At 46.3% G+C, this 17,911-nt stretch overlaps 1 protein-coding gene across 5 annotated transcripts in view; it reads right to left on the bottom strand.

The window, feature by feature from the left end:
• SNX31 (sorting nexin 31) overlaps window positions 1-17,911 on the bottom strand; it is an 85,111-nt gene that overhangs the window by 34,761 nt on the left and 32,439 nt on the right. For 4 of the 5 annotated variants that reach the window (XM_012184048.5, XM_027973169.3, XM_027973172.3 and 1 more), the window contains exons 5-8: window positions 15,120-15,230; window positions 10,372-10,462; window positions 8,204-8,291; window positions 4,578-4,647 (exon numbers count right to left, since the gene is read on the bottom strand). In XM_012184048.5, coding sequence (XP_012039438.4) covers window positions 4,578-4,647; window positions 8,204-8,291; window positions 10,372-10,462; window positions 15,120-15,230 — 360 coding nt within the window. The remainder of the gene's footprint in view (window positions 1-4,577; window positions 4,648-8,203; window positions 8,292-10,371; window positions 10,463-15,119; window positions 15,231-17,911) is intronic. The other variant, XM_027973173.3, reaches the window with a different exon arrangement.

Below are 17,911 nucleotides of genomic sequence, written 5' to 3'. Positions count from 1 at the left end.
CCAGACAAGAGTACTGGAGTGGGGTGCCATTGCTTTCTCTGTCATATGATGCTAGTAGTTCCCAATTCTTGTTACCCTGTATCCCTGGAAACCATCCCACAGAAACAATACTAGAATTAGGTGATGCATTGTCAACCAAGGATATGCTGGCAAACAAACCAGATGTAACTAACAAGGTATTGTAACAGCAAGGATACAGTGGTGCTAAGCCTCAGGGAACTTTATTTAAAATGGTAAATCACATTCCAACTCCTGTAACAGAAGAAAAGGTACATTGAACATGATTATGCATGGATCAAAGCAGGACGTAAAATGAGCTGAAAACTATATTCTAGCCATAAAAGCACAATAGTGAACATTAAACTTGTAATAAGTGATATTCTGATTTGCCTTCTTAGAGGTTCATGGAAATCATTTACTAGATGGTCTTGGTCTCTTAAAAAGTCCCCTAAGGAGAAATGGGTGTGAAGGTTGTGACTCCTCCAGTGACATTCTGGCTGCTGGGTCGGCTGTGACTGCTCAGCCACACACCCAGCTTCTCTGCCCTGTGCCGAAAACGCCAAGGTCCCTGGTGGGGCTGGTGGTCTACTGGGGGAGATCTCTACACAAATGATGCTCTATTTTGTCACCCTGAAAACTCCGCTGATTTTATGATACCATGATCTTGTGTGACATTATGGAAAAAGACTGCCAAATAAATTATGACACAGAACCACGAGGCAGTCCTGTGCAGCATATCCCTCCCGGCGGGTAATTGCTTTCATTTCTTCTGAGGCATCTGGCGATTTCTCTCGCCTGCAGAGGCACTGCTCAGCCTGTGCTAGGCAGCCCTTTTGCTTAATCTTAGTATAAAACAGAGCAGTTTCCTCTCTGTGTGAACATAAAGCACTTGGTTGTCACTTTGCAAGAAAATGTGAAACATGGAACCGTGGTCATGTCTTCAAAGATGAACATTTGCTTTCCTGGTACAAAAGGGAACCCTGCCACTCTGTCTTTGCCTCTCTGCATAAGCAATAACTCCCCTTCCATCCAGAATCATACTTTTTGAAGTGATTTTAAATGACAATTAGACTCAACACATATATCAACAACACACCTAATCCTACTAAAGGGAACGGCTCTTTATCAGTTGCTACATAACAAACCACCCCAAAAATGAAGACTTCCTAAAAATAATCTAATTAAAGCAATGGAATTGCTGAAAACAAGACCAAAAGTCACCTAAGGAAGTATGTGTTTTTCCTCTTTTATGTTCTTTAGCAAACCAGAGCATCAAAATCCATCCTTTCACCTTTTTTTGCTATAACCAAATTACTGCAGGAGGTTCTATTAATGTTTTCTTGTCTCCTGAAAGAAAGTGAAAGCGTCAGTCACTCAGTTGTGTCCGACTCTTTGCGACCCCATGGACTGTGGCCCTCCAGGCTCTTCTATCCATGGAATTCTCCAGGCAAGAATACTGGAGTGGGTTGTCATTCCCTCCCCCAGGGGATCTTCCTGACCCAGGGATCGAACCCTCGTCTCTTTTGTCTCTGGCACTGGCAGGCGGGTTCTTTACCACTAGCCCATCTGGGAAGCCCTCCTTGTGTCCTAGCAAAACTCATTGAAAGCAATGTCTGGGACTTCCCTGGTGGTCCAGTGGTTAAGAATCCACCTGCCAATGCAGGGGACACGGGTTCGGTCCCTGATCTGGGAAGATTCCAAATGCCAGCAGGCAACTAAGCCCATGCATCACAGCTACTGAGCCCACGCTCTAGAGCCTGCGATCTGAAACTGCTGAGCCCACGAGCTCTAACTACTGAAGCCCCAGCTACTGTTGCCTAGGGCCCAAGCTCTGCAACAAGAAAAGCCAGAACAATGAGAAGTCCACACACCACAACTAGAGAGTGGCTCTGCTTGCGCAGTTAAGAGAAAGCCTGCACGCAGCAATGAAGACTCGGCGCAACCAAGAATAAATAAATAAATAAACGTTAAAATTTAGAAAGGGTTCTACCTGTTTTTTTAAAAAAGTAACATCTGAAACTTCTCCCCTCTCTTCAATTCTGCCTTAGCTTATGAAAAGCTACAGAGTACAGCAGTTTAGAATCACGCTACATAAAAGCCACCTGCAAATGTGTTTTTAAATCCCTTTTCCTAATCTTCCATGTCTAAGCCTACTCAATCGTTTGTCAGCAAACTTTATTTCTTCTTCCTAAAAACAAAGATGGCCAGGATGGAGGGGACACATGTATATTTATGGGCGATTCACACTGATGTATGACAAAAACCGTCACAATGCTGTAGGGTAATTAACCTCTAATTAAAACAAATAAATAAACTTAATTTAAAAAATGTAGATAGCACCAACTGCCTGACAGAGTTACTATGAGGCTTAAATAAAACAATGTATTTCACACAATTAGTACAATGTAGGATCCCCCAAAAGGCTTAAGGCTAAGGTCATGTCAGGAATAGTTCTAGTTTCTGGAGATAATAGCAGTAAACAAACAAATCCCCAATTTCATGGAGAAATCATTCTAGCAGGGAGAGACAGAGTAACTCAAAATTTTTATATAGTGAAATGGTAGAAATGCTAAGGAGAAAATAGAACAAGTATTTGTGTCAGGATGTGGGATTTATTCTGAGGTAGGATTTATTTATTTATTAAATAATAAATAATTTACTTATTATTCAAACCTTGGGAGGGTTTGAATAGGCCAGGAATTTGACCCACGGTTCTGGGCTTAAGAATAAACTGTTGGGTAATTTCAAGGAAGTCCTTAAAAGAAGCTTCCAAATTTCCCTCCAGAACTGTCTAAGCCAGGCCTGGGAAAGGATGGGCCACCAAAGATGCTGCCCCATGAAGCTGAACAGTGGCAGGGAGTTGGGGAAGAAGTAGGAGCTGAGGTGAGTGGCTGAGGTGGGCGGCTGAGGTAAGGGGGCTGAAGTGGGGAGCTGAGGTGGGGGGCCGAGGTGGGGGTGCTGAGGTGGGGGTGCAGAGGTGGGGGGCTGAGGTGGAGTGCTGAGGTAGGGGGGCTGAGGTAGGGGGGCTGAGGTGGGGGGACTGAGGTAGGGGCTAAGATGAGGGGACTGAGGTACGGGGGCTGAGGTGAGTGGCTGAGGTAGGGGTGCTGAGATAGGGGGGCTGAGGTGTGTGGACTGAGGTGGGGGGCTGAGGTGAGTGGCTGAGGTGGGGGTGCTGAGACAGGGGGGCTGAGGTGGGAGTGCTAAGGTAGGGGGGCTGAGGTGTGGGGACTGAGGTGGGCAGCTGAGGTGAGTGGCTGAGGTAGGGCTGCTGAGGTAGGGGGGCTGAGGTAGGGGTGCTGAGTGGGGGGTTGAGGTGAGGGGACTGAGGTGGGGGGCTGAGGTGGGGGTGCTGAAGTAGGGGGGCTGAGGTGTGGCGACTGAGGTGAGCGGTTGAGGTGGGGGTGCTGAGGTAGGGGTGCTGAGGTGAGCGGTTGAGGTGAGGGTGCTGAGGTAGGGGGGCTGAGGTGTGGGGATTGAGGTGGGCGGCTGAGGTGGGGGTGGCCAGCAATACATCACAGGGGCAGCATCTGCTGACCTCCAGACAGATGAGCAGAACCTTCACTGCATTGAGTCGGGAAAAGAAAGGAGGCCAAATTCTAAATGTGCTTTTCTGGGGGTTGAGGGGCAAGGGTAAGGCAAGACCAATTACATCATTTGCAGGACTTAGTACAAAATGAAAATGTGCGGTCCTTTTATAAAACCTTAAGAATTTAAGATGTGACAGCAGAGAATGAGACAAGCCTGGGGCCCCTCTGGGCACAGAGGGAAGGGGCAGTGCAGCCTCACAGGCCACTTGCCTATGAAGCTAGCCCTGGAGACAGGCAAGCTACTTGCTGGTTTAGGAAAAGAAGATTATGCTAAAGTGAGATTTAGGGACCATGTGTGACTTTAAACTGGCTTCCCTGGTGGTTCAAATGGTAAAGAATCCACCTGCAGTGCAGGAGACCTGGGTTCGAGCCCTGGGTTGGGGAGATCCCCTGGAGAAGGAAAAGGCTACCCACTCCAGTATTCCGGCCTGGAGAATTTCATGAACTATATAGTTCATGGGGTCTCAAAGAGTCAGACACGATTGGATGACTTTCACTTTCAGTTTTTCTGTGACTTTAGATTAGCAGGGATGGCCTTTCCTGGCTATTAAATTAGCCTAGATGACGGAGTGTCAGCTGCCAGTGTGAAGAGATGGTTAGAATGGGGGTAGAATTCTTTTCCCTCAAACTCTACTTCTCTTAAAATATTTGTTTATTTATTGTGATTAAAATATGCATAACATTTTAACCATCTAGAGGTATACAATTCACTGGCACTGAAACACTGACAAGTGTTATATAACCATCACCTCTCTTTATGCCTAAAGCTTTTTCATTATCCCTATTAAACAAAACATCTATCCCTATTAAACAATAACTCCTCCCCCCACCCCAGCCCCTGGTAACCTCTGTTCTAGTTTCAGTTTATAGGAATTTGCCTCATCTAGGTGTCGCCATAGAATTCTGAACTGCCACACACACGTTCTCTGTTTCAAACTCAAAAGGCCTATAATATCCGGTGTTCTGGTAGCCCTTGGTTCCCCTCACCTGCATGTAGATCAGATCTACAGCTGTTCTGCAGTCCATCAGCCTGGCATCGAGGGATGGGTCCAGGTACCTGCATGATTCAGGAGTGTTCAGCTAATTTAACCAATATTTATTGAGCAACTATTATATTCCAAACCCTGAAACACATCAGTAGGCAGAGCAAAGTCCATGCTCAACTTATATTTTATTTGAGGGGAAAAAGAGAGTGGTATGCACTAAATGGGTAAACAAATGAGACCATTTAAATAACTGGTAAATTAAAGCAAGAAAACAAGACACAGAATAATAAGGTGCTCAAATGATGTTGATACATACTCAGTTCTGCTCAACGTTTCATTATCTCTGTTCTTGGTGAATTATAAAAGTCAGCCATAATATATTTACACTCACTTATTCTTGACTATAAACAGAATGAACAACAACAAAATTAAGGTTGATTTCATCTGAATAAAAATAACCCAACCCTGGAGATACAAGGATTTTGCAGCTGTTACAACAGAAGCCTGTGAAAACACACTGCCTGATTCTTAGGATCTGACTCATATTGTAAGCCTATTTAGTGCCCTCTGTGAGTAGACAAGCACAAAAAACAAGGCTTTAGGGAAATGGTCCATATCCCATTTAAATCAAGCCCCAACTCTCAATGCCCCCTTCCCACCTGCAAATCCTGGCATAGCCATCTGCCCTGTACCCACATCCATATCACTGTCCTATGCCCAGGCCCCCTCACCTCTTGCCTGAGCTGCTCAGGTGACCTCACCAGACATTCCGCCTCAGTTGTGTCCCTCAGTCCCACACTCCACATAGTTGTGTCCCTCAGTCCCACACTCCACATTAGAACTGGAGTAGTCTTTCCCAAGGAACCTTTCGGATGCTCATAGTCCCAGGGGTTAGAGCATTTATCCTGTTGACTCCCAAGGCCCTTCATAGGAGATCCTGCTTTCATTCCCAGTTCTATCTCTGACCTCTCTCCCCTGGCCCACACTCTGTACATTCCAACCTTGTCTTCTCTCTTCTCCCTCCATTCAAAAGACCACTCCCCTCACCTGCCTTCTTCCTGGACTTATCGGCCTCTCCCTCAAGCCTCACCCTCGTGTCTCCTCTTCTGGTCCCTACTCCCCAAGGCTGTGTTAGCAACCCGTCCCCTGGGCTTCCTCAGCTCCCTGAATTTACCCTGATCTCTGCTCTGATCAAGCTGATATTACACCAGGTATGAAGATCCCTGGGCCCAGGGGCTGGCTCCTATTCAGACCCCTTGCCCCTCTGGACCTTGGCAAAGGGACTTGCAAATAGCAGAGCTTCATGTTTGTCTAGCAGATCCAGGATTGCCAGGATGAAGTGAAGTTACACGTACTATGTGAGTGCAGTAGCCAGCCAAGACTGGACCGAAACAGTCAGGAGAGGGTACGCCAGGGTTGGTCTATCACCAGTCTGAAGGCAGAGCGAGCAGAATCATGGAGCTCAGCAGGGGAGGGGGAGAAGATGATGGGATTGTCATAGACCAGGAAAAGGATGAAAATACAGATGCTTGAAGATCAACTTCATTCTAGCGGCTGGGGAGAAGCAACGGAAACATTCCTATGTTCCATTTAGCTATTTCACCCCTGCACCCCAGGTGCCCTATGTGGCAGAGATAACAACCGTTACACCAGAGATGGAGAGCCCTCAGACTCACCCCAGACCGGAGCTCTGAGAGGTCAGGGCAGGCCACCCTCTGGTCTAGAAGGAACTATACCATCTTTGGCAAGAAGCATCAGGGAATTGACAGAAAAATCCCTAAAACTCGACTTGGTCTCACCGCCAGCTCTCACCTGCTGGGGATTCCACAGCGAGTGATAGTCGACCTAGCCTCTCTGCTCCCACCTGGTGAGGGCTCCCTCAGGACAGAGGGCCAGAAGCTGCAGGATCCTACCCCCAGACTCGCCCCTTCCAGTAACCTCATCCTCAGCTCTAAAAGCTGAAGTAGGCCCCCCTTTCCTCTTGGTCCCCACGAGCAAAGGCAATCTGCCTGGATCTGAAATACAGGCTGGTGATGGGATAGACGTTTTATCTTGTACTTATGATCTGGAATTTATCTATTTGATGTAGACACAGGCAAAGCCCAATTTCTAATTCAAGTTTAAGATGAGGGACAGAATCCTCATCTCTTAGAGAGTTCATGGACAAAACAGTCTAATCCAGAGGGTTTGTTTCTTAATTACCATTTTCATCATGATTATTATCACTATAACGATAAAAAACATGACCAAAACTTATTGAGCACATAGGATTACTCCATTTAACTCGCACTATAATCCTGAGATAGACTCTATCATTAATATTCTCATTTTACAGATAAAGAAATTGAGACTTGGAGAGCTTCAATAACATGGCTAGAGTTATTGAGCTAAACCCCGAGACACACATATTCAGATCCCAGGAACAACTGTGCTTAGCCACCTGTTACTCTCTAAAATCTCAGACCCAGAAAGATGTTATGGGGAGGGGAGGTGGGAGGGGGGTTCATGTTTGGGAATGCATGTAAGAATTAAAGATTTTAAAATTTAAAAAATAAAAAACTAAAATTAAAAAAAAAATAAAAAAATAAAACAAATTAAAATAAAAAAAAATAAATAAATAAAATAAAATCTCAGACAAAACTGCATCCTTTTTGCCTTCTCAGGGCTCTCTGCCACATATTGCAACTATTTCTCAGAATACTTTCGAATAGTTGTACGTGAACTTTTAGCCTTGCTGGGAATCCCTTTCCAAAATTCGAAGCCACAGCCTGGAGCTCTAACAAGGCACCACAAGGATAAGATTATTACTATTCCTTGATTTCAAATGCCTTTCTTTAGAGCTTCTGTGTTCAGATTTCAGAATAACTGGGCCAGGAAAGAGTAAACCAAAGAAGCAATCCAATACAGCCACAGTGATATACACTGGGAAATACAGACTAATCCGCCCCCCATGCCAATGGAGAGTGTCCTGCTTCTCACTGTTATTTTGTTCACTTGTTCTCCATAGGATCCCTTGTGTCTGGGGGAAATAAAAGTGTTTTCTGCAAAAATACAGCAGATTTTTCCCCCCTAGTTTTCATCTCAATCTAGGAAAATATGTCTGGCTCTGGTAAATAAACATGTATAATTGGAATCCATTAGGAAGGTAAGCCGAATACATAGAGTTCAAGTTCACTGCAAATTGGCTGAGCCCACTCTTTGCCTTCAGAAAATACCACGGTTCAACAGATAAATCAGACTTGCTTGTAATCATCAATAAACTCCTTCAATTAAATAGTCAGTCATATATTCCAAAGCAAACCCTGCAATTCCTTTCCATTACCTGCTTCAATCCCCAGCCCCTCACCCCCAGCCTATTCTTCATGGTTGCCATCCTTATGATAATATCCCTCAGGTTTTTAATCCGAGCCAGTGAAAGTCATCCTCAACAGCCTATTCTTTAGGACAAATGTTCTGGTTCATTTCCTCTCCCCGCCCTCCTTCACTGCTTTCCTCTTGACCTTCCCCAAGCCCCTGAGCTCTGTCCAGCTGTTAGACTGTAAGCCGGGTACGGTGAGATTCAGACAAGTTCTTATTAGCAAAGCTAAGATATCCTGAAACACTCTGTCATAATAAATGGTTACTTACCACTTCCTGAGTCCAACCTTGCAGTTTTCCACTTCGGAACTTCGAAGGCTAACATATGGGAGTTCAAAGTCTGCCAATTTTTTCACGACTAGAGAAAGAAGAAAGAGTCTTCCTGGTTGAAATACATACATATTTACACACAGTGTTTACATACAGTGCTTTAAAGTGATAAAATAGAGCATTAATATTGGAAGGAATAAAATCACATTAATAGTATTCTCTTGCATTTGTATACAATTTTTAACTTTCTAAAATTCATTCTGTAGAAGGCAATGGCACCCCACCCCAGTACTCTTGCCTAGAAAATCCCATGGACGGAGGAGCCTGGTAGGCTGCAGTCCATGGACATGACTGAGCGACTTCACTTTCACTTTTCACTTGCATGCATTGGAGAAGGAAATGGTAACCCATTCCAGTGTTCTTTCCTGGAGAATCCCAGGGATGGGGGAGCCTGGTGGGCTGCCATCTATGGGGTCGCACAGAGTCAGACACGACTGAAGCAACTTAGCAGCAACAGCAGCAAAATTCATTCAAAAAATGAGTAGCCTTTGATCCTCATAAAAGACCAGTGCCTTGGGCTTCCCTGGTGGCTCAGTGGTTAAGAATCTGCGTGCCAGTGCAGGACACACGGGTTCGAATCCTGGTCCAGGAAGATCCCAGATGCTGCAAACAAAGCAACTAAGCCTGTGCGCTACAACTATTGAGCCTGTGCTCAGGAGCCTGGGAACTGCAACTATGGAGCCCCCCGCCCCCCCCCCCCACAGCTACTGAAGCCCACATGTCCTGGAGCCTGTGCTCAGCAACAAGAGAAGCTACCACAGTAAGTCCATACATCACAACTACAGGACAGCCTCCGCTCACCAGAACTAGAGAAAGTCCATGCAGCAACGAAGATTCAGTGCAGCTAATAAATTTAAAAAAAAATTCACAGGTATTAAAAAAAAAAGGACCAGTGCGTTGAGTAGGGAACATTTTCATTGTGATATGGATGAAGAAACTGAGGTCCACAGAGATCCAATGCCTTCACCAGCACACCACAGCTACTGGTGGCCGAGTTAAGAGGTTTTCCTAACTTCCACCTCCAAATCACCTCCCCAAAACACCTGAGAACATATGTAAACTACTAAGGGGTAACATACCATTTCACAACAACAACAACAACTTGTAATTTCTAAAAATGCACTGCGGAGAAAAGCAAAATGTATGGGATAAGACCCTGATGCTGGGAAAGATCGAAGACGGGAGGAGGGGATGACAGAGGATGAGAGGGTTGGATGGCATCGCCGATGCGATGGACATGAGTTTGAGTAAACTCTGGGAGTTGGTGATGGACAGGAAAGCCTGATGTGCTGCAGTCCATGGGGTGGCAAAGAGTCTGACATGACTGCACCTGAACTGACTGATATGAAACATAATGTCATTGGTCACTATCTCACTGCAAGCGTAGTTTTTTAAAGGATCTAAGAACTGAGTTATACCATCTACGCTTCAAAGCAAACATTCCTTAACAAGGAGACATGATGGTCTGATGGGATCTGCTGATGCCCAGAGTCCAGCACTCCAGCACAAGGGGGCTGTGGCATGGCTGGTGGCCAGCAGCCAGGGCAGAGATGAAGGTGTGCCTAGACAGCAGGACTGGGGTCAAGAGCCCCCAGAGGAAGTGTAGTTACTGGAAAGAACTGACGTCTTGCTCCTGACTGCACTGCCTCTCTGGAGCTGCTCAGCCCCAGCTCACCCCCAGCTCCAAGGCACAGTGAAAATGAAAGTGTTAGTCCCTCAGTCATGTCCAGCTCTCTGCGACACCATGGACTGGAGCCCATCAGACTCCTCTGTCCATGGGATTCTCCAGGCAAGAATACTAGAGTGGGTTGCCATTGCCTTCTCCAGTGGATCTTCCTGACCCAGGAATCGAACCCAGGTCTCCTGCACTGCAGGCAGATTCTTTACCGTCTGAGTCACCAGGGAAGCCCAAAGCAGCAACCTCAACCCCCCACACAGATGTCCAGTCCAGCAGCCAAGAGTCATAGTAGGGACCGCACACTGGGGAGTTCCTCTTGAGGGGAGTGTAACCAGCCCCTCAGTGGTGATCCTTTGTCTCCTGGCTGAGCGCTTGCCCACACCAGCCCACGCCATCTCAGGCTGCCTGCCCCTCCTCCTGTCCTTCTTACCAGACAGCCTGCCCTCTTTGCAAAACTGAATGAGAAACAGGCCGAAGTAGCCCAGCAGCTCCTGACACAGTCCAACGTTGTGTGACACCACCTTTAACCAAAGACAAGAAACAGGGAAAAGTTAGGAGCGGCCACCTGTAAGTGCCAATAAAAAAGAGCTTTAGGCGGGCAGTAGACACTAAGAGAACTCTTTCCCGAATCTAAAAATGGTTCAAACTCATTTTAGAAAATTTAGAAATTTAAAAAAAAAATCACAGTAAAGAAAATAAAAATTGGTCCCCCTGCAGTGGACATGCACTGGTCCCAGCTGAGACTGGTTTGTCCCATCTCACATGCGGGCGTGTCTTCCCAGATGGTTTTGGTCTTTATTGTCCCCTGGGGGCAGTAGCCATTCACCACGATCATTTGTCCATCTTGCCTGCCCCAGGGGCTGGATTACCAGATCCTGGGAAAAGGGATGTTCCCCACCACTTGGCTGGCATATGAAAGTATACAGGATAATGTCCACCTGTGACACCCCAGGCTTCCTTCTCTCTCCTGTCTGCTGTGATGGTCAAGTCTAACTCATGTGGCCTTTGCTCAGTAAAACCTCTGATCCTGGGCACAGGCTGCCTTCATTTCATATTCCTCTTTGACCTTTACCTCAAACAGTTTTCATTTCAACACAGATGATTTCATTTGTATCCACTGGTCATGAGGCTGTAACCTTGTAACACTTCACGTCCATTCACCCTCCCTCACCAAGGTTCCTGTTCCATTGGCCCTTTCCCTCTCCACTTAGCCAGCCCACCCCTCTTTACGTCGGGGTTCCTGGGTGATTTCTTTGCACACCTAGTCTGAATTCGCTGGACCACCTCTGCAACATGTGAGGGTCCTCCTATACAGCTCTGTTCATGAGCTGACCTTTTAACCAGGGCTCCAAGTTCTCAAGGTGGCAGTTGTATAAATGCTAGACTCAAAGTGGTACTTTTCCTGCCTGAAGTGTGTAAATTGCCTTGAGAGACAGTCTAAAGAGGAGGATGGTATGAGTGAGTCTTCTTAATATAGCTCTGAAAATAAAGATGAGCTTGGGAACTTTTCACAGGTTTTACTCAATGTTTGTCCCCATTTTCCTTCTTTCTACCTTACTCTTTTCCCTAGGCCCTTGCAAAAATAAGCAAACAAACAAAAAGTCCAAACCAAACACAGGGCACCTCTGTGTGTGGGGCTGAGTGTGCACCAGTAGTAATAGATTGCAAAGTCATCCTTTCCTAAAGTAAATATGACCCACATCCGCTCAAATTAGATTCCTCTCTTCTCTGACTCATTCATTGAAAACAGCAAGCTTACATGCCAAAGAAGATAGTGGAGTGAGAAGAAAGAGGACAGAGATGCTTTCTACAATGTATAAAGACATAGATAAACATCTTCTTTCAAGAGGAGAAATCAATACAAAAAGAGACACGATAGTATTTCCTTCTTAGCAAAAGTTAATGATGCTTCAAAACTCAAATACGGCTAGTACAGCTACATTAGCACAGACGCATTCAAAATAAAAAGAGATTTTACTTTGTTGCTGGTCCTTGAAAGAACCCAGCAGTGAAATGAGAGCAGTAACAAGTAGGCTTGAAAAGATACGGATGATAATTTTTAATTACAAAATGCAAATTACATTTTATACCAGCTATGGAATTTCCCTGGAAGAGAATTCACACCAGTGCCTGGCCAAGTGTTTGCTTTCGGACTTCTCTGGTGGCTCAGATGGTAAAGAATCTGCCTGCAGTGTGGGAGACCTGGGTTTGATCCCTGGGTTGGAAGATCCCCTGGAAGAGGGCGTGGCAACCCACTCCAGTGTTCTTACCCGGAGAATCGCCTGGCAGGCTCCTCTGTCCGTGGGGTCACAAAGAGTCAGACATGACCGAGAGACTATGCACAACACGGCACAAGTGTTCGATTTACCTTTTAGGGAAACTCCTTTACTTTGTTTTACTTCCAGTGCCAAGGATGTCCACGCCGTGGGTTTGAATTTCTCGCCAGTCAATGTGATGGGAGAGGGGAAGTTCATTTTTCTGAGGTTAAAGTACCTCATTCAACTTATGCTATTAGTTACAAAGGGAAACTGGCCAAGACAGGAGGCGTCGTGGAACCCCAGGCTTACTGCCCTGTGTGTGTGCTTAGTTGCTCGGTCGTGTCTGACTCTTGCAACCCCGTGGACTGTAGCCCGCCAGGCTCCTCTGTCCATGGGATTTTCCAGGCAAGAATACTGGAGTGAGTAGCCATTTCCTTCTCCCGGGAATCTTCCCGACCCAGGAATTGAACCCAGGTCTCCGGCATTGCAGACAGACAGTTTACCATCTGAGCTACAAGGGAAGCCCTCCAGACTTACTGCCCTGCTCAATGTTTATTCAGCACTCCCTCTAATATCAGTACCAATACCAATATTGATGAAGAACGGTGACCGCCACTGCTGATGGATCACAAGCTATTCCTATAATTGCTGAGACATCAACTCAAAAAATTAAATAACTTACCCAGACTCAAACAGCTAGGATGGGGCAGCTCTGTAATTTAAACCTGGGACTTGACCTAACCCCAGAAGATAGGAGACCCCATATTCCCAGCAGCAGCCGACTCCAGCTGCAGTTATGTCTAATTTGGCCAGTGAGCCCAGTGTGTGAAAAACATGTCAATAATGGTGTCTACAGGCAGGGCGGCTGCTCTCCGGGTCTCTACAGGTCCAACCGTCTGCAAATTAGCTTACACCCTGCAGCTACATCCCTGTCTTTCTCTGAGTCTGTGTTCCCTACACCAGCTATCACTGTCTTCTTCTGTTGTGTGTCTGTCTCCCACTTTGTTCACCCTGGGAGGGCAATTTAGGGACCTGTGATTTGTGTTCTGGGGTCTCTCGGTATAAAACCCCTCAAGTGTTCAACATCAAGAGCACTTGATGCATTTTAGAAAGATCATTCTAGAAATCAGTACAGATTAGCCAGACTGGAAGAAGGGAAACTAGTTTGGGGGGCTGTTAGGGGCATGGGGATGGAAAGGAGGAAACAGGGAGTGTGAATGAATAGCAGAGAGATGGGATGTAGTGGAAGTAGGATTTGGGGGGCTAAGGAGGAGGTGGAGGAGGAACCATAGTAACTTCTCAATGAATGGCTTTAGCAGCTAGGTGGCTGCCGATACCATGGAAACGGGTCACAATCCAGCAGCCAAGAAAAGGCTGTATGTGGTGACTTCAGTTAGGAGGGAAGTTATAAAATTATCATTCTTGAGCAGAGCAAGACCTAGAGAAGGGGTATTTCCTAATCTGAGGGTGCAAACAAAAGGGCGCAGGTGAGCTCAAACCTCCAAGCTGGGAAGGGGAGCCAGGATGCAACAGGAAGCACCCAGAGTCTCAGGGCAAGGCAGGCTCAAGGCCTGGGAGTCCAGCAGGGAGCACCAGCTCAGAAGCCAGCTGACACCAGGACTTCAGCACAGGGAATTCCCATTCTTGGAAAGGTCCTAGAAACTTTCTGACCCCCTCCTGTTCATAACTTCTTATTCTCCATTGAGTGTTTCTCTGGAAGGTTAGAATTGGTGAAAGCACTGCAATCTAAAATGCAACTGGAGGATATAAAATGAAAAACCCCACAAGCGTGCCCTCAAAAAGACAAGCCCTAAGGACTGAGAGGCTGATTTCTCACAAATGCCTGATTCCCAGAAAACTGATAATATTGGAAATATTTTTAAATGCTAGGGAGCTGGTCCAGGGTTGCCTCGCATTAACCTTGGGAAATTTTGCTCATGGTTTCCAGAGATCCAAACACGATATGACCCAGGTCAGGCTGGTCTCATGAAATAAGTGGAATGGAGCTTTGTTTGTGTGACTGGACTGGTTTTGTCTGCTCAGGGAATTTTCAAATCCGGTCTCTGTTTGTTTTGGTTTCAGCAGTCTTTAACTGAACTCTCCCTCTTTACGTTCCCAGCCTGGAAATACAGTCTCTTCCAAGCCCTCAGTGGACACGCCAGCAACCTCTCCAGTTTGTATGTCCCCAATTGCCAATTCCTCTGCTATTTCCTGATTGCATGCATCTTCTTGACAATCTTGAGATGCCTGATTTTACCTTCCTATTTAAGTTGACAAACTAAAACCCTCCATAGGAGAGGGATTTGGGAGCCAACCCTCCCAGCCCAGTTGAGGGAGGAGAGGCCACAGGGGCCAGGTTAGTTATGGCTGCATCTGGAGAAAGAAGAATGCTTTCTGGGTCCCATCCTCTGGGTCCTTAGAGAACTGAGTGGAGCACGGGGCTGGCCCTGTAGACCCATGATTAGAAATGCTGGGCATTGGTTTCAGGGGTTTTCCCTGCATCAGAGAAGGGAGCAGTCTTTCTGGCTTTGATAACCCCACTGTCATTCTCTGCCAGAACCTGACATCAGTCTCCCTGGATAGACTCATCTGGGCTCCATCCTCCATCCTGCTCCCAACCATGGACATCCCATAATAAAGGACTTTGAGTTTTTGCAGGAGGCACATCCCTGGCTGAGTTCCAGGGAACCAACACCAGCCCACGGGCAGTGGGGAAAACCGAAGAGATCCCAGAGATTGGTTGTAGCTGAGATTCCTCCATCAGTCGCTCAGATAATTTCTCCATCAGTCTCTTGTCTCTACAAACGAGTCATCCAGAATAAAATGACAGGCAGGAAGCTTCCAGAAGGTAACTGTCCCTGCCTTCAAACAGAGTGATTCCTAAATTCAGGTCTGGGGCTGGAACTTAAATCGAATTTACCTCCAGGACTCTTTCGGCAGTATCTGATGTTAGAATTTCGACTTTAATGTTCCTTCCATCAGGCAGAAATATATCCAGAGACACTTTCTTGATGGCAATGCTGAATGTGTCCTGTAAGCAGAAGGAAGCACAATAAGCTTCGGCACCCTTCTATGGGGGGCAGTCGGCTCCCTCTCTGGGCTCTCAGGGCACACAGCGTCCAAAGCACACGAAAGCCGAGTGCAGAGACTGAGGGGATTGGTTTAAGGGGGTGAGATGGGAGTGAAGAGGGGGTGGAGAGGAGTCCAGGTAAAGCAATGACATGCAACTTGAATAATTTCCAGATAAACAAGGTATCCATTTTAGGAAAAAAGCTTTTGATAAAAATCATCCACGTGACTCTTGGTCATCTCAGATTTTAACTCTCATTTTGAATATTTCCAGGCATCTCTACAGGTTTGTGATAGGTGGTAATTTAAGCTCCTGCTAAACAAAACTCTGAAGTTGCAAATCATGAGGCTCGTGTGGGGAATTGTCTCCATCTGGTTGAATGGCACCATCTGAGGGCCCACACCCCAGCTCAGCGCAGCCGTGCCTGCACACACACATTCCAGCCTTCTTCAGGGGACCTGTGTGTGCCAGAGGCGACTGGGAATCCAGGGACCTGTGAACCTCTCGGATAGAGTGTTCTAGAAGGTCAGAGACATGCCAGTGACATGGGAAGCCCATCAGAACTGAGGGAAGCATGACTCTGAGGTTGGTGCTCAGCAAGAGGGACCTCGGGCAAGGCAGGGACAAGGGTCAGTGGCTGACCATGCGGGCCTCCCAGTGCAGCTATGTCTGGGGGTGGCTGTTCTCAGCACCTCCCAAACGGGCTCCTGTCAATTCATAGAACTGCTTCCTCTCTGAGAGGCTGATCCTGGTCACAGCCCTTCTCATCCCAGGTTCCACCATGGACTCACGCAGCCATTATGTGTGATACGTTCACTTCCCTTCTGGGCATTTAGAATGGCACCAGTGATGTGACATCCATGGGAGAACTGAGAAAAGAGCCACTCAAATCATCTTCTGTGTTCTGAGCCTACTATATAAGCCGAAATATTAGTGGTTAGCAATACAGTAGGTGAGGATGGAGGTGGGAGGGGGAAGGTGAGAGGAGGTACCTCTTTAGAGTGACCAGAAAATTTCCAGCCAGGTCACCTCCTTCCTGGAATCAGTTTGGGGAAAGGAAGATCCAAATGACCGATCAGCAGATTCTTGGGGATCATGGGGTTGGGGCTCAGGTCAGCTGACCGCTGAGACCCCTTCCCCTCAACAGGCAGCCCCTTCCCTTCCTTAGTCTTCCTGACCATCCCCTGTAGTTCACAGACACAGTGGATTAGGCACCAGGCTTTGTAGGGAACAGGGGAATCTTATGACCCCAAGGACTGTAGCCTGCCAGGCTCCTCTGTCCATGGGATTTCCCAGGCAAGAATACTGGAGCGGGTTGTCATTTCCTCCTCCAGGGGATCTTCCCCACCCAGGGACTGAACCGGTCTCTTATGTCTCCTGCACAGGCAGGTGGGTTCTTCATCAGCTGAGCCGCCAGGGAAGCCCAGCTACACTGCCAGGTACCTCAAAAGGCCCATCACCTTAGTGACAGGCTTATTCTCTCCCAATTTTATTATCCAAGGGCAAGCCTTGAATAATGGTTAAATTTTAACCACCCCCACCCTGAGCCCACCTGCTTACAATTACTAAATGGCTATGATTCCGAACTCGAGTACTTTAGAAGAGAAAGGCTGCTGTTTTCCAAATTCAAAGGGTTGGTCCACAAAACAGTGTATGTTTGTGAATGTGTTATATTTATATATACAGTCAACATGCAGAGATAGCATCTTATTTATGAGTGAATATAATATCTGTGTATTTATTACATATAAATCTATTGTTAGATCACAATATTGATAGCTGTGCTCTGTGCTGCTTCAGATATAGATATAGTAGTTAATGCAATTCTCATACAATTCCATGAGGAATATACACTTATTAAGCCCCCTTTTTAGAGATACTTATACCATTATTTCACTGCAGCACTACCTACAATAGCCAAGACGTGGAAGCAACCTAAATGTTCATCAACAGATGAATGGATAAACATATGGTACATATATACAATGGAACGCTACTCAGCCATAAAAGGAATGAAATAATGCCATTTGCAGCAACATAAAAGAACCTGGAGATTATAAAAAGAGACATAAGTCACACAGAGAAAGACAAATACTATAGGATATCACTTATATGTGGAATCTAAAATACAATACAAATGAACATGTCTATGAAACAGAAACAGACTCACAGACATGTGGTTGCCGAGGGAGAGGGTAGCAGAAAGAAGGCAGAAGGAAGGATTAGGAGTTTGGGACTAGCAGTAAATGGAGAATGGGTAAACAGCAATGTCCTACTGTACAGCACAAGGAACTATACTCAATATTCCGTGATAAACCATAGTGGAGAAGAATATGAAAAAGATATAGATATGCATAACTGAGTCACTTTGCTATCTAGTCTACTTCAGTCATTCAGTCATATCCCACTCTTTGCAACCCCCTGGACTGCAGCACGCCAGGCTTCCCTGTTCATCACCAGCTCCCGGAGCTTGCTCAAAACCATGTCCATCGAGTCGGTGATGCCATCCAACCATCTCATCCTCTGTTGTCCTCTTCTCCTCCTGCCTTCAATCCTTCCCAGCATCAGGGTCTTTTCCAATAGGTCAGTTCTTCACATCAGTTTTGGAGTTTCAGCTTCAGCATCAGTCCTTCCAATGAATA

The sequence above is a fragment of the Ovis aries genome, chromosome 9, assembly GCF_016772045.2.
Source record: "Ovis aries strain OAR_USU_Benz2616 breed Rambouillet chromosome 9, ARS-UI_Ramb_v3.0, whole genome shotgun sequence".
NCBI classification, from domain to species: Eukaryota; Metazoa; Chordata; class Mammalia; order Artiodactyla; family Bovidae; genus Ovis; species Ovis aries.
This window is presented reverse-complemented; position numbering and strand designations above follow the sequence as displayed.